Consider the following 17,483-nt stretch of genomic DNA (forward strand, 5'->3'; position numbering starts at 1 on the left):
GGGGCAGGCCCCTAAGGCCCAGCCCCTACTCTAGAGGAACACATTCTAAGAGGATCCCTCTTGGGGTAAGTTATTCCACCACTCGGGTGGTTTTCTCTGCAATCTGACTGCTGCCTGCTGTCCTTTAGGCTTTCCAGCCACGTTCTGGATTAGTTACATCTGTCTCTGGGGTGTGTTGTGAAGGGGCACGGCTGCGGTCACTTGAAGCAGTGTGGGGTCTTCCTACAATACACACGAATGTGTCTGACCTAAGTAGTTGGCTATCTTCCCACCACAAATGTGTCTGACATGATGTTCCATAGGAATTTGACCACTTTTTGGCCACCAAGTTCGCTACAGTGAAGCGGTATGGAGGCGAAGGAGCTGAAAGCATGATGGGCTTTTTCCATGAGTTGCTGAAAATGGCAGCCTACAGTGGGATAACTGATGTTATTATTGGCATGCCCCATAGAGGGAGGCTTAATTTATTGACAGGCCTTCTGCAGTTCCCTCCGGAGGTAAGGTACTTTCTATGATGTACAATTGACTGTAACAGGATAGAACCGACGATGCTAGTAATTCCTTCTAGAAGCCTGAGTAAACATCTCAGCCATTGGTCCAGGAGGTAGCTTAATTAATTGATGGAACCTAACACTGCTGATAGATATGGTATTTGGGTTGATTTTCTGTGTAGTCTTATATGGATTCTTTCTTCTCTCAGGGAAAGTAAAAGTTAGTTTGTTTTCTCAAGGATGATATGAATAGATAATTTCTTTGAAATTATCTCTGTTCTTTGAAGCACGCTTTACTAATTTAATAAAAATTGCTCAAACATTAAGATCTGTGCAATTATTTACAATTTCACCTTCCAAGGAGTCAATTTTACCTTCCGTTTATTGCAGAGTTTATACTTAACATATTGTACTAAAACTAATAATACATTAGAATTATTGTCATCCTGGGAGACCACTCACATGAGTGGTTCTGTAGGTAACTGGATCTTGGTGTTCTTCTTTCGCCCGACTCAGCTGCTCTATCAGTCTCTAAACAGACTCGTGAGTCCGGATTGCAGATTTGATGGCCAGGAACATCAGAATGACTTGTAATTTAATAAGATTGTGGCCATTGTGTGTGGATCAACCTCAGCACTGATCTGGGCCAGAAGAGTAAAAGTAATTATATGTGTTAAAGGGACTGTGAAAGTTAATGGAGTGAATGGAGCCCATGGAAGGATGTGTTATCATTACATCATTGGAAAGTATACATGACACCATGTTTGGGGCCCAGCTTTACCACTACTACTCATACCTCAGTTTTTCTGATGCTGAGAGATTGATAATCTGCTTTTAAAAGACGGAGACTTTAGAAAAGGCAGACGATGACAAAATAAAGTGATTGACAGATGTGCTTAAATACATGCAGAAATCCCTAAACCAAAAATTACATTCCCAAAAATATCACAAAAAAATGACTCCAAGATGCTGAATTATAAATGAGCGTATTTGTGAGAAACACATATGTACCCACACTGTGTGAGTATGGGTGTAAATTGGTCAGTAAGAAGCTTTTGGGTCACTCAAACCATTTGGATAATTGAGAATAACATGTTGTCTTTGGTAACTGTCTTGGCTTGAGACCCAGCTTTGTTACTTAGCGGCCAAGGACCTTTAACAATTTAGTTAATTTCTCTTGTTTGTGCATTTTTTAAAATGTAAAATCATAAAGGGGCACCCGGGTGGCTCAGTCGGTTGAATGTCCGACTTCAGCTCAGGTCATGGTTTCATGGTCCAGGAGTTTGAGCCCTGCATTGGGCTCTGTGCTGACAGCTCGGAGCCTGGAGCCTGCTTCAGATTCTGTGTCTCCTCTCTCTGCACCTGCCCTGCTCACACTCTGTCTGACTCTCTCTCAAAAATAAATAAATATTAAATGTAAAATCATAAATATTTAATTTTTTTCTTTTCAAATTTTTGCTTGAATTATTCCATGGGTCATTTTTTTCTGTCTGTAGATGTTCAGCTTTGTTCTCTAAAACTTCTAGTTGATTTCTTGGGCGTTCAGAATAATTTCATATTTATCTAGCTATTCCAGGGAGGAGGCAAGCTTGGGGTCACCCTCCTCCTCTGCCATCTTAACTCCTAGCTTGTGCATTTTTTTTTTTAGCTTGTGCATTTTTAAAATGGGTAGTAACATGTATCTTGTGGTAGACTATGAAAATGAAGTCAGAGAATGTACGCAAAGAAGTCCTTTGAGAATCAGACAGTAGAGGTTTTTTTAGGTGTGATTTGAGCACCTTTTAGGTGTGATTGAGCATGTTATCTTGTGTCTAAATGGGATTAAGTTCTATTCTGCCATTTTCCTGTGTACCTTTAACAAGATTCATAGAAAATTCTTTTGGAAACTATATTCTAACAGGTGTATTCAAGAAAAAATCATTTTGCTTATGGCAAGGTAGAGGTGACTTACTATCTAACATTTTACTGCCTAACTTATCATCTACATGTCTAACTTATCATCTACACGTCTGTCATGTTAGGCTCTTCTGAAAGTGTTGTTACTTCAGGGGTTCCTGGGTGGCTCAGTCGGTTAGGTGTTTGGCTCTTGATCTCGGCTCAGGTCATGTGTGATCTCACAGTTTGTGAGATAGGGTGAGGAGCCTGCTTGGGATTCTCTCTCTCTCCCTCTCTCTGCCGTTCCCCTGATCTCTCTCTCTCTCTCTCTCTCTCTCTCTCTCTTTCTCTCTAAGTAAATAAATAGGGGCACCTGAGTGGCTCAGTTGGTTGGGTGCCTGACTTCACCTCAGGTCATGATCTCACGGTTCCTGAGTTCAAACCCCACGTTCGGCTCTCTGCTGTCAATGCAGAGCCTGCTTCTGATCCTCTGTCCCCCTCTCTCTGCCCCTCCTCTGCTTGTGCTCGCTCAAAAATAAGTAAAAAGAATTTAAAAAAAATAAAGCAAACCAAAGCAAAAACTGTTGGTACTTCATTTGATTATGAAGATCTTCAAATAGTTCTGTGCATTTGAGCAGTTAAAAGTTTGTTTAATACATGGTAATAATACACAAGCATGTACAGAAAATGTTTTTTTAATTATTTTTTAATTGTATGATTTAAACTAGCCATCTCTTCCCTGCTGTCCATTGTTATAAAAGACATTTTTTCTTATATGTTTATTCATAATAGCTGATGTTCCGTAAAATGCGAGGCTTAAGTGAATTTCCAGAAGATGTTTCAGCCACCGGTGATGTCCTATCTCACTTGACCTCCTCGGTTGACCTGGACTTTGGCGCGCACCATCCCCTCCATGTGACGATGCTGCCAAACCCCTCACACCTGGAAGCTGTCAACCCCGTGGCTGTCGGGAAGACTCGGGGAAGGCAGCAGTCTAGACAGGATGGGGACTACTCTCCAGACAGTTCGGCTCAGCCTGGGGACAAAGTCATTTGCTTACAGGTACTTGTAGCTTCAGGAAGTGAGGCCCGAGGGTGGGGAGACCGGAAAGAAGGGAAGCCCAGGTTGGTAGTTCTGAAAGGAGATGGTAGACATCCAAGATGAAATTGAGATGAACTTTTGGTAAACGAAGATTCCGGGCTTGTTTTTAAAATTAACAGCAGATATGAGGTCTCATCTCAAGGCAACTGACTTTAGACTGAGATTTCACTGTGTTTATTTCTCTCTTATGAGTTATTTCGGGGGGTATTGACTAGTATCCCTGATGCTTTTCAGAGGACAGATGTCAGAACTTCTCTGAAAATATGGCCCTCTGGGAAACTACATAGTATCCATATATGTAACAAGGCTGTAAGAGTCTGGATTTAGTTTGTTAGCTTGCTTGTTTGTTTTAAAATGAAGGTCTTTGGCATTAAGGCAACCCATACATCTCATTAGTGTGGCTCTTGTTTCAGTTTTTTGTAACCTGACAGCCTAGATGTTCAGACTGTGGATCACATTTTTTTTTTCCCCTATGAGTATTCATTTAAATATGAACCTTTAACTACCGGGCAGTAATTAATTCTCGGTATCAGTGGCTGAGTCTCTAAACCCTATAGAAATAGGTACATCTGTAAGGCAGGAAAATATTTGGCTGCATATACAAATAACAACTTTATCTTATTCATGTTAATTTTTCATGGGCCAGAAACTTGTAGTAAGTAAATTGAGGGTATGCAGCATTGCATTTGACAATGACATAGTTTTTCAAAATGGAAATCTTACATTGTTAGCCATTCTCTTTACCTTTTGCTCGACTTAATTCACGATACTGTAAAATATTTTAGTCATTCACATTAGCAAGTCTTAACATGGACTTCAGAAACAAGAGATGAAAATGACACTTTATTTATTTTTGAGAAAGAGAGAGAGAGAGAGAGTGGGGGAGGAGCACAGAGAGAGGGAGACAGAATTCAAAGCAGGCTCCAGGCTCCAAGCTGTCATCATAGAACCCAACGCGGGGCTCAAACTCACAAACCGCGAGATTATAACCTGAGCCAAAATCAGACACTTAAGTGACTGAGCCATGCTGACACCCCAACATTTTCTTCAAAGTGATAGGAAACTTCCCTCTTTTGTCTATTTTGTGTTCCCAAATCACTTGCCCTGCTGTGTCTGTACGTGTCCTGCTGTGCTGATTTCTTGTGGGAACTCTAAATTTGGAGCCTATAAAATCATGGTGGGTGAGATTCTGGATGCTACTTTATCTGCCTGACCTCTTCTGTTTATTTTGGTCCCAAACCTGGTGAAAGTAGATTGTCATCTGTGATCTGTGTGTGTCCAAACCCCCTGGCCATCTTTGGCTATGGAGCTTCCACCTCATCCAGCATTTGTTTGTGTTTATGGACCCTCACTCCCAAAAAGCTATACGCAGCATAGTGGAGTGGTTTCTCTTCTGATTTAAGAAGAAAATAAAATTAACAGATGATACCTGTGTGCCTTAGTGCCGTGAATCCGAAGACCAGGATAAAATGATGCAAGTTATGAGCAGATGTTATGTTACTTTAAAAAAAATTTTTTTTTTTTTTGAGAGAGAGAGAGAATGTGTGTGCGTGCATGGGTGAGCAGGGGAGGGGCAGAGAGAGGGGGAGAGATAATCTTAAGCAGGCTCCATGGCCAGCTTGGGACTAGATCTCACAACTGTGAGATCATGACTTGAGCCAGAATCAAGGTGACTGAGCCACCTAGGTACCCCCCAAAATTTTTTTCTTTGAGTATAGTTGACACCAGATGTTATGTTCTTATTGATGTCTCTAGTGTAACATTTTTGTAAAGGAGCAGAAGAAGTACACATCTTCCTTGCTTTACTGAAATTCTTTCCTTTTTTCTTTTTTTCTGAGAGAGAGAGAGAGAGCGCATGCGCAGGTGAGCAGGGGAGGGGCAGAGGGAGAGAGAGAGGGAAAAAAGAGAGAGAGGGAGTCCCAAGCAGGCACCACGCTCAGCTGGGAGCCCAACTCAGGGATTCATCTCAAGACCATGAGATCACATCCTGAGCCAAAATCAAGAGTCAGACACTTAACTGATTGAGCCACCCAGGCACCCCAGTGGACTCCTCTTATATCATTACCCCCAAGAAATCCCATGGGCAAGGAGGAGTGCTCAGATGCCAGGAGCCCCTGGCCCTTGTGGCTTAGGGTTGGACTTGACGGTGTGGCGTGGTGTAGAAGAGGCAAAGACTGTGGAACCAAGAAGATGTGTTCAAATCCTGGCTTTGCTGCTTTCTGGCTTGGTGTGCTTGGTTCTGTTATGGTAGTTCTCTGAATCTCATAGAAAAATGGGAGTGTATTATATTCCTCATCGTGTTCTGAGAATTAAATGAGAACATGGACATAACAACTTCCTTGATCCAGGAGAAAGGCTTGGAGGGGTGGAGACATAAGTAGAAAAAACACAGAAGGCCCAGGGTCTAGTCCAATGTGAAGTGTACACTCTTTGTGAGACTTGGTTTCTTCCTCTGTAAAAACGACAGTAGTGACTTCCTTACCTGGCCCCCACCTGGTTGTTGAGGGGATTAATGCTGTGGAGATAATGGAAGGGTGTGTTATTAGTAGGTATAGATAACTCCAAAATGGGAGTCATCCCTATACACCCTAGCCAAACGAAGGCGGGACCTGGAAATTTCACTAAAGCCAAGGAGTGCTTCCTTTCTTAGCCAAAATATTCTACTTACATTTAAAAAAATGACTATTTTAAGGACATTGTCAATGTCCTTTTAAAAAATGTACTTCGAGGTATTCTTTCTTCATTTATATTTAGGTCTTTTACTTCTATTCTTATTAGAGCCCAGTGGTTACCTTCAGTTAGGACATATCATATTATTTTATTTTAGAGAGAGTGAGAGAGACAGTGCGAGCAGGAGAGAGGGGCAGAAGGAGAGAGAGAGAGAGAGAGAGAGAGAGAGAGAGAGAATCTTAAGCATCCTCCACACTCAGTGAGGAACCTGACCCTGGGATCATGACCGGAGCCAAAATCAAGAGTTGGATGCTAGGGGTGCCTGGGTGGCTCAGTCAGTTAAGCGTCTGATTCTTGGTTTTGGGCTCAGGTCATGATCTCATAGTTTCGTGAGTTTGAGCCCTGCATCAGGCTCCGTGCTAACAGTATGGAGCCTGCTTGGGATTCTCTTTCTCTGCCCCTCCCCCACTCATGCGCGCGCTCTCTCTCTCAAAATAAATAAATAAACTTTAAAAAAGTAACAAAAAAAAACAGTTGGACGCTCAAGCGACTGAGCCACCCGGGTCCCCCAGATTACTTATTCTTAAATGTTTGTTTATTTTTTAGAGAGAGAGAGAGAGACAGAGTACAAGCGGAGAAGGGGCAGAAGAAGAGGGAGACACAGCATCTGAAGCAGGCTCCAAGCTGTCAGTGCAGAGCCTGATTCAGGGCTTGAACTCACACACTGTGAGATCATGACCTGAGCCAAAGTCAGACACTTAACCGATTGAGCCACCCGGGCGCCACTTTTATTCTTTAGTTCAGCATTTTGACTGTTTATGATACTAGACTTTTATTTATTTTTTTTATTGCAATATATTTGACAACAGCATTATGTCAATTTAAGGTGTATAACATGTTGATGTCACAGATAATCACCTTGTAGCCTGAAGTCAGTAGAACTCATATCTTCTTCTAAGATCTTCTAAGATCTATAATTCCCTTGTTATTTGCTTTCAACTTCTGTGAAAATGATCTCCCCTTTTATCTACTACTTTCCATCTATCAGGTTTTGTGATGATGTCGTGATCTAACAGACTTCAGATGTGCTGGGAGAATAGCACATTTCAGATGTTGTGTGATAGTATTTTGTTGTTTCCTCAAAGCATCCTTTCAATTACCTGTGATATACTTTCCCCCATGCCTCCTGTCTTTGCTGTCGTATCTCCCTCCCCCCACCTCTTTGTGTTCACGGTGTGGCCAACACAGCCAGTGGGGATTAGGTGATGTGAGCTGCGCACCGTCTCTTTTCAGGGGCAGGATGATTGGGGAAGAGAGAGAGAGTTCAAAGCTATGCACTGTTCCTCATGTCTTGCAAGCTGTTTTCATGAAAACTGTACTGGAGCTGATTTTCCTTCAGTACTGCTGACAGTCCTTCCTTCTGTGGTGCTGCTGTATGTTCTAGAATGTTGATAGGTATATTAGAAGTGATGCATGCGAGTGACAATGTGGGGGTGAAAGAATAGATCAATTGGCAGTGGCCACAAGAGGTAAAGGGGCTTTGAAACCAACTTGAGATCAGCCTAACCATCCTAGAAAGTCCTGTACGGAACCAGCAGATTTTTAGGAGGGCAGGAGAGCAGTGAGAGCGTGGTTGTTTTTACTCCTGTTATTATTTGAAAACAATTTATTCCAAACTGGATACATAAATTTCTCCACCTCTTATGTTCATTTTCTTGTTTTCTCCTCTATGATTTAGGTTCACGGTGATGCTTCTTTCTGTGGTCAGGGGATTGTTCCCGAAACATTTACGCTGTCTAATCTCCCACATTTCAGAATTGGTGGGAGTGTCCATCTGATTGTCAATAACCAGCTGGGTTACACCACTCCTGCAGAAAGAGGAAGGTCTTCCTTATACTGCAGTGATATCGGTATGTGACGTAGGGAGGCATCTCTAGAGAAACATCTAGTTCACTAGGAACAGTAAGCCTCCCTGGTTACCCCATTTTAAATTTGGGGTCAGATATGGTTAGTAGTCACCAACAGTGGTATCCATATTCCTTTAAAATCTGAGTGTGACCTTTGAATCCGAAGAGGTGAAACAAGAGGGAAACACATAGGGTGCCATCTCAAATTGCCCAGATATCCAGTTGAATGCTCTCATGGAAACCAAAGATCAACACAATTAGTACAACACCAGGGTACTCATCTTTAGGAGATTCAGATCCAGGGTGCCCAAGACCTTAGTCAAGAATGATATTGAACTTGGCTAAGGGGTCTTGGTTAGAAATCAGATACAAAGAAGCAAAGTTGACTTGTTCTACCCTGGAAATTAGCAATATTAAGAGAAAGGCAGGGCTTTTTTTTAAACCCATCCCCCAATTCACAGAGTTACCTGAATTGTTAGATGGTAGGAACTATTGCGTTTTTGCACCCAGCCCCTGGCCTGGATGCCTTTTGGGGCTATCTATGTGAATGTTTTGTGATTAGTTTGACAAAGATACTGGAAGCACATTCTAGGTCTTTTCTTTGAAGAAAATCAATTTTTTTTTAGGATCCGTCCTTTAATGACCCTTTTATCTCAGGAGGAAAGGTACAGTAACAATGACAGTAACAAAATAAATAGTAGTTATTACATACCAGGCACTCTTCAGCACTTTATATGCAGTAACTCAGGGAATCTTTACAACATCACCAGGAGGTATAGGAGCTATTATCCCAGTTTTATAGATGAGAAAACTGAGATTCATAACTTTACTAAGGTCACAGGGTGAGTCACAGAGCTAGGACATGACCTCTTTCCTATCAGCTGGACTCCAAAGTGTGGGTTCTTAACAGCCCAGCCAAATCATCTCTGAGTATGTGGGCTGCCTCCCCACGCAGGCAAGAGGACTTGGAGGTGGGCTAATGTCCATTGGGGTTGGCTAGCCAGCTTCATCTGTCTTCTCTGCCTCAGGGAAGCTTGTGGGCTGTGCCATCATCCATGTCAATGGAGACAGCCCAGAAGAAGTGGTTCGGGCCACACAACTGGCTTTTGAATACCAGCGCCTGTTCCGGAAGGATGTGATTGTTGACTTGTTATGCTACAGGCAGTGGGGCCACAATGAGCTGGATGAGCCCTTCTTCACAAATCCAGTCATGTACAAAATCATCAGGTATACTTATAAATCTTTGTTGAAGATCCCCTTACTCCCATAGGGCTTGCATTTTTTAAAATTATTTTTATTAGACACTCTGAAGTAGGGCGACCAACTCCCTGGGTTGCCTGGGACATGAAACTTTCAGGACTGAAACTGGGGTAGTCCTGAGCAAACTGGGATGATCATCCTACGGATCCCGGGAAAGCTCCCCAGAGTCTTCAAACTCCACACGTTTACTCTATGAATAAATGAAGGCAACTTACCAGTCTCACTGAGGTAGGAAGACTGGGGCAGAGCCCTTAGCCCGAAGCTACTTAGTTTGTCACTGACAGGATCAGAAATAGATCCTCTGTGATTCACGTGGTGCCTCAGCAAGAGGCAACATGATGGATTTTAAGGAACCTAGAGAACTCTGCTGTCCAATATGGAAGCTACTACCATACATGGCTACTGAACACTTGAAATGTGGCCATTCCTGCTGGAGATGGGTTGTGAGTGTAACGAACACACCAGATTCCAAAGACCTTGAAAAAAAGAATGTAAACTATCTCAATATGAATTTTTATGTTGATAAAGTATTAAAGTGACTATATTTTGAGGAAACTGAATTAAATATGTCATTAAAATTCATTCCACCTGTTTAATTTTAACCTTTTCTAACATGACCACTAAGAGATTTTTAATTACATGTTGGCTGGCTCTGCATTTCTTTTGGACAGCATTGAGACAGAAAGTTAATGAGATGGAGGGGAACGTGTTACTTTGGAATTTCCTTTTTTTGATACTAGAAAGTACAATAGAACCCCCTCCCCCACTTTATTTCCTCATAGATATAAATTAAAGTAGAGAAAGAAATTTGGTGACACTTCATAGGTCTTTCTGGTCAGAGGTAGCACCCTGCTCTTAGAAGAACAAATCTGGGTTCTCTGTTTAGCTTTGAATTTAGCTGCTGAGTGACCAGATGTGGCTCAAGGCCCCATTAAAAAAAAAAAAAAAAATCTATCCAGTCCATCTGTCACTTTCGTCATGATTAAATATGATAAAATATGTGAGCAAGATTGGTTGTTTAAAGTATTACTTGAACATAGATTGGCATTATTATTGTTGTAAAACGGAGATACTGATTATTATAGTTTCCGGATTATTAAAGCCACCTGAAACAGATGTTGGTGACTTTGAGTTCAATACTGTTTGAAATAAAGTGGTAAGACAATGTAGGTCAGTCTTGTAAATAACTTTCCAGAATGTACCAATTCATAGAAAAACTCTACTAATTATTTCTACCTTGATGTAGATAAAAGCTTATAAAGATGAATCTTATTTTTTTGCTTGCCTGCAAGAAGTTGTTACTCACCATTGTCTTAAAAAAAAAAATAATGCATTGGAGTGAAAGGTACATAACATAAAGTGGATCATTTTATTTTTTATTTTATTTATTTTAATTTTTCTAATGTTCATTTATTTTTTGAAAGACAGAGACAGAGCATGAGCAGGGGAGGGGCAGAGAGAGGGAGACACAGAATCCGAAGCAGATTCCAGGCTCCATACTGTCAGCACAGAGCCTGACACGGGGCTCAAATTCATCAAGCTGGATCATGACCTGAGCTGAAGTCGAACACTTAACCGACTGAGCCACCTAGGCACCCCTAAAATGGATCATTTTATTTTTATTTTATTTATTTGTTTATTTTACATTTTTTTATTTTTGAGAGACAGAGCACAGAGAGTAGGGGAGACACAGAATCTGAAGCAGGTTCCAGGCTCTGAGCTGTCAGCCCAGAGCCTGACGTGGGGCTTGAACTCACGAACCGTGAGATCATGACCTGAGCTGAAGTCGGATGCTCAACCAACCGAGCCACCCAGGTGGCCCATAAAATGGATCATTTTAAAGTGAACAATTCAGAGGCATTTAGTACATTGACAACGTAGTACAACCACCCCTTCTATCCAGTTCCTGAACATTTCCTGTGTGCCTTTTTATAGTGACGTGGCTCTGTGATACCTTGGACAACTAGTGTATCTGTCACGCTTTGGTTTTTACAAACCCGATTGACTTTTCTCTCCTCTCTCTTGGACAGAGCCCGGAAGAGCATCCCAGACACCTATGCAGAGCACCTTATTGCCAACGGACTCATGACCGAGGAAGAGGTGTCGGATATCAAAACTTCCTACTATGCAAAGTTAAATGACCATTTAACTAACATGGCCCACTATAGCCCCTCGGCCACCAACCTGCAGGCTCACTGGCAGGGCCTGGTCCAGCCGGAGGCTTCCATTACAACCTGGAACACTGGTGTGCCCCTAGACCTCCTGCGATTTATTGGTGGGAAGTCCGTGGAAGTGCCGGAGGGACTCCACATGCACAGTCACCTTCTGAAGATGTACGTTCAGGTAGGGAGCATTATAATTTCCGGTTGTTGTTTGTTTGTCTTGTGCAGCAAAGAAATTGGTGTTGATCTGGTCTTTTCGGTTCAGCTAATGAATTTGACATTTATTGCATGCCACTAGGTTCTAGTGATGTTTTGGTAGTGATGCTCTCTTAAGTCAGATTTGTCTACTTGTGCTCTTTTCTCTCTTCTTTCCTTTGTATACACAAACAGGTTCTGGTACTGATAGTCCATTCAGGTTTTGTCTACTTCTCATTTTCCTCGATTTACTTATTCATACATGTTTAATACATGTACATGCACTACATGCACATTATCAAAAATACAGGACAGAAATACCTGTTTTGATTTCTCTGACTAGTGAGCAGAAAACACTTTCATTTTGGGGGCCAGCTTGAATAAAAATAAGTACACATCAACAAACATACCCCCAAAGGCAACCATTTGCCCTTACACACGTTGATGTTTCTTACATATTGTCTCACGTTAAAGATAGATTGAAACTTTGGTTTGCCTGGGACTCGGGAATTTCCTGGAACGTGGGATTCTGCATGCTCAAAGTGAGGGAGCAAAAGTCAAAGGCCTTCGTCTTTCTTAAACTTGGATAGAGGCACTTTGTCCTCTGAATGATTTTGAGATGCTTACTTCATTTCCAGTTTTTTTATTTATTTTAAATGCTTATTTATTTATTTTGGGAGAGAGAGAGAGAGCGTGAGCAAGCCAGCAGGGGAGCGTCAGAGAGAGAGTGAGAGAGAGAGAATCCAAAGCAGGCTTCTTGCTGTCAGCGCAGGGCCCCACGTGGGACTTGATCTCACAACCGTGAGATCATGACCTGAGCTGAAATCAAGAGTCGGACGCTTAACCGACTGAGCCACCCAGGCAACCCTAGGCTTTTATTATAGGTACAGAGATTCTTAAAATAATCTGTGTACTTACCATCCAGGTGAAGAAATTGAATATTACAGCACAGTTCTCTGCGTGCCCTCCCTGGTGCCGTCTCCTCTCCATTGTGCACAGGCTTAACCACTAACCTGAGTGCCTGCTAGTTTTGCCTGTTTGAAAACCTATAATTGCTATCTTACTCTCATCTTTCCCTTCTGCACTTTCTGTTTTAATATAACATTATAATTTTGATCCATACTGTTGTTGCATTACATTTTGTGAACTCAGTGTGGAAAAGGGTATAGACTGTTAAAAGTGTCTTTTTTTCCCCCTCTGCTTCTGTTTTTTGCAGTCCAGACTGGAGAAAGTGATGGATGGAACAAAATTAGACTGGGCTACGGCAGAAGCTCTTGCCTTGGGCTCATTACTTGCTCAGGGTAAGACATTTCTGTTTAGTTGCACAGCTGGTAGGGATTGCTTTATATGACACTTGATGTATGTGACCCCTGCAGTTCTGAGTAAAACTATCTCCAATTGTTTTCAGTAACTAGAGAGGTTCTAAAATGTGTTAGCTTTTCTTCTTTGACAATATTATTTAATCTTCAGGATAAGTCGTGTTGGTGACCTTCATCAAAGAATAGACTATAGAACATTTCTTGCTAGGAAACAAAGGGCCCTGTGCCGGATGAATTGGAAAGATATTTTCCTCCAGACATTGTAGGGCAAGCAATGACTCTCCATTCTTGTGTGATCTTGCCTTACACAGACTTTTGAATATAGGGCAGATATATTTTAATTTTTTATAATTTTTTTTAATGTTTATTATTTTTGAGAGAGAGAGAGAGAGACAGTGTGAGCAGGGGAGGGGCAGAGAGAGAAAGGGAGACACAGAATCCGAAGCAGGCTTCAGGCTCCCAGCTTTCAGCACAGAGCCCCACTTGGGGCTTGAATCCATGAACTGTGAGGTCATGACCCAAGCCGAAGTTGGACACTTAACTGACTGAGCCACCCAGGTGCCCCAGAACAGGTATATTTTAATGTGGTTAATCTATTGCTAAGGGAAATTCTCAGAATGAACTGATGTGTAAGAATTCAGCATCACCATGTGTTTTAATACTTAGGTTATTCACGGGAATCTGGTTTTTTTTGTTTTTTTCTCCTTGCTTGCTTAAGGTTTTAATGTCCGTCTGAGTGGGCAAGATGTCGGCCGTGGAACTTTTAGTCAGAGGCATGCCATGGTTGTTTGCCAGAACACCGATGACACCTATATCCCTCTGAACCATATGGACCCAAATCAGAAAGGGTTTCTAGAGGTAGGATGTCTTAGTGTCTATTGTAAAACCCAGGTGCTGATAATTATAGTTACAGGATTCTTAAAGCAGCTAGAAACAGATGTCAGCAACTTTGGTTGGGTTCAATCGTTTTAAAAAAAAATTTAGGGGCACCTGGGTGGCTCGGTTGGTTGGGTGTCTGACTTCAGCTCAGATCATTATCTCACAGTTCAGGGGTTCGAGCCTGCATCAGGCTCTGTGCTGACAGCTCAGAGCCTGGAGCCTGCTTCAGATTCTGTGACTCCCATTCTCTCTCTGCCCCTCCCCTGCTCTCTCTCTCTCTCAAAAATAAATAAAAACATTAAAAAATTAAAAAAAATTCCAGTACCGTTAACATGGTGTTTTATTAGTTTCAGGTGTACAATATAGGGATTCAGCACTTTCATACATCACCCAGTGCTCATCTAGTGTATATTTTTTTATTATTAAATATAATTTATTGTCAAATTGGTGTCCATACAATACCCAGTGATCATCCCAACAGGTGCCCTCCTCGATGCCCATCACCCACTTTCCTCTCTCCCCTACCCCCCATCAACCCTCAGTTCTCAGTTTTTAAGAGTCTCTTATGGTTTTCCTCCTTCCCTCTCTGCAACTTTTGTTTCCCCCTTCCCCTCTCCCATGGTCTTGTGTTAAGTTTCTCAGGATCCACATATGAATGAAAACATATGGTATCGGTCTTTCTCTGCCTGACTTATTTCACTTAGCATAAGACCCTCCCTGTTCCATCACATTGTCACAAATGGCCAGATTTCATTCTTTCTCATTGCCAAGTAGTATTCCGTTGTATATATAAACCACATCTTCTTTATCCATTCGTCAGTTGATGGACATTTAGGCTCTTTCCATAATTTGGTTTTTGTTGAAAGTGCTGCTAGAAACTTTGGGGTACAAGTGCCCCTTAGGCATCAGCACTCCTGGATCCCTTGGGTAAATTCCTAGCAGTGCTATTCCAGAGCAGCTGTACCAGTTTGCATTCCCACCAACAGTGCTAGAGGGTTCCTGTTTCTCCACGTCCTCGCCAGCATCTATAGTCTCCTGATTTGTTCATTTTGGCCACTCTGACTGGCGTGAGGTGGTATCTGAGTGTGGTTTTGATTTGTATTTCCCTGATGAGGAGTGACGTTGAGCATCTTTTCATGTGCCTGTTGGCCATCTGGATGTCTTCTTTAGAGAAGTGTCTATTCATGTTTTCTGCCCATTTCTTCACTGGATTATTTGTTTTTCGGGTGTGGAGTTTGGTGAGCTCTTTATAGATTTTGGATAGTAGCCCTTTGTCCGATATGTCATTTGCAAATATCTTTTCCCATTCCGTTGGTTGCCTTTTAGTTTTGTTGATTGTTTCCTTTGCTGTGCAGAAGCGTTTTATCTTAATGAGGTCCCAGTAGTTCATTTTTGCTTTTAATTCCCTTGCCTTTGGAGATGTGTTGAGTAAGAAAATGCTGCAGCTGAGGTCAGAGAGGTTTTTCCCTGCTTTCTCCTCTAGGGTTTTGATGGTTTCCTGTCTCACATTCAGGTCCTTCATCCATTTTGAGTTTGTTTTTGTGAATGGTGTAAGAAAGTGGTCTAGTTTCATCCTTCTGCATGTTGCTGTCCAGTTCTCCCAGCACCATTTGTTAAAGAGACTGTCTTTTTTCCATTGGATATTCTTTTGCAAATCAATTAATATGATACATGACATTAATAAAAGAAAAAATAAGAACCGTATGATTCTGTCTATAGATGCAGAAAAAGCATTTGACAAAATACAGCATCCTTTCTTAATAAAAACCCTTGAGAAAGTCGGGATAGAAAGAAAACACTTAAACATCATAAAAGCCGTTTATGAAAAGCCGACAGCTAATATCATCCTCAATGGGGAAAAACTGAGAGCTTTCCCCCTGAGATCAGGAACACGACAGGGATGTCCACTCTCACCGCTGTTGTTTAACATGGTGTTGGAAGTGCTAGCATCAGCGATCAGACAACAAAAGGAATCAAAGGCCTCAAAATTGGCAAAGATGAAGTCAAACTTTCGCTGTTTGCAGACAACGTGATACTCTACATGCAAAACCTGACAGACTCCACCAAAAGTCTGTTAGAACTGATACATGAATTCAGCAAAGTTGCAGGATACAAAATTAATGTACAGAAATCGGTTGCATTTTTATACACCAATAATGAAGCAACAGAAAGAGAAATAAAGAAACTGATCCCATTCACAATTTCACCAAGAATCATAAAATACCTAGGAATAAACCTAACCAAGGATGTAAAAGATCTGTATGCTGAAAACTATAGAAAACTTATGAAGGAAATTGAAGAAAAGAAATGGAAAAACATTCCATGCTCACGGATTGGAAAAATAAATATTGTTAAAATGTCAATACTACCCAAAGCAATCTACACATTCAATGCAATCCCAATCAAAATCGCACCAGCATTCTTCTTGAAGCTAGAACAAGCAATCCTAAAATTTGTATGGAACCACAAACGACCCTGAATAGCTAAAGAAATATTGAAGAAGGAAACCAAAGCAGGAGGCATCACAATCCCAGACTTTAGCCTCTACTACAAAGCTGTAATCATCAAGACAGCATGGTATTGGCACAAAAACAGACACATAGACCAATGGAATAGTATAAAGACTCCAGAATTGGACCCATAAATGTATGGCCAACTAATCTTAGATCAGTGTACTCTTAATTCCCTTCACCTACTTCACACATCCCCCACTGGTAAAACCATGCCCCACTGGTCAAACCAGTTTTTACAAGCAGTAAAAACTGGTTACCACTCGTTTCTTCTTTAATAGTCTGTTTTTGTGTGTGTCTTTTTCTATTTGTTCATTTCTTTTGTTTCTTTTTTTTAAATTTATTTTTTTATAATTTAACTTTATTTTTTATTTTTTAAAATTTACATCCAAATTAGTTAGTATATAGTGAAGCAATGATTTCAGGAGTAGATGTCTTAATGCCCCTTACCCATTTAGCCCATCCCCTCTCCCACAACCCCTCCAGCAACCCTCAGTTTTTTTCTCTATTAAAACCATGTCCTTTATATGAAGGACCCTGGGAGGAACTCCTGCTTGCTCTTGGTACTGGTCCTGGTACTGACTGAGTTAACTGAGCAGTGGTTTGTCTCTATGGTGTGTGTACCATGAATTCTGCAATTGAGCCACATTCTTCTGTCAGTAATGGCTCCCAGGAAGAGGTGGAGGCCACTGACCTCTGGTGACTGTAAGCCACCAGGCTGTCTTTCCCCTTTATTCTGTGTCTCAATCTTTATCTTTTTTCTCTCTATGTACATTTACATCATCACATTGTACATCATATATATTTATGAGCCATCTCAAGTATGTTTTGGAATAAATAAAAGTATTAATAAATCCAAGAAATGAAAGTAGATATGTGTATACATGAGTACAAATGACAGTGAATGCTTAGGAGAAGGTGCAGAGAATCTACTTGGGAAGTCAGGAAAACCTTGGGAGGGGAAGCCAGATTTGAACTGGGCCTGGAAGGACATGAGGAGTTGCCTAGTCTGATGCCTATAGAGAGAACATTCCTGGTGGACACCATAATACCTACAAAGCCTGTGAAGTGAGAAGACAGGACCTACAAATAGCTTCATGTGACTGGAGGTTAA

At 41.4% G+C, this 17,483-nt stretch overlaps 1 protein-coding gene across 3 annotated transcripts in view; it reads left to right on the plus strand.

Annotated features, from left to right (window-relative positions):
• Window positions 1-17,483, plus strand: part of DHTKD1 (dehydrogenase E1 and transketolase domain containing 1) — a 51,279-nt gene that overhangs the window by 20,356 nt on the left and 13,440 nt on the right. For 2 of the 3 annotated variants that reach the window (XM_027073411.2, XM_053225279.1), the window contains exons 4-10: window positions 303-497; window positions 3,159-3,428; window positions 7,876-8,047; window positions 9,073-9,271; window positions 11,335-11,647; window positions 12,878-12,962; window positions 13,699-13,838. In XM_027073411.2, coding sequence (XP_026929212.1) covers window positions 303-497; window positions 3,159-3,428; window positions 7,876-8,047; window positions 9,073-9,271; window positions 11,335-11,647; window positions 12,878-12,962; window positions 13,699-13,838 — 1,374 coding nt within the window. The remainder of the gene's footprint in view (window positions 1-302; window positions 498-3,158; window positions 3,429-7,875; window positions 8,048-9,072; window positions 9,272-11,334; window positions 11,648-12,877; window positions 12,963-13,698; window positions 13,839-17,483) is intronic. The other variant, XM_027073412.2, reaches the window with a different exon arrangement.

The sequence above is a fragment of the Acinonyx jubatus genome, chromosome B4 (genome assembly GCF_027475565.1).
Source record: "Acinonyx jubatus isolate Ajub_Pintada_27869175 chromosome B4, VMU_Ajub_asm_v1.0, whole genome shotgun sequence".
In the NCBI taxonomy this organism is placed as follows: Eukaryota; Metazoa; Chordata; class Mammalia; order Carnivora; family Felidae; genus Acinonyx; species Acinonyx jubatus.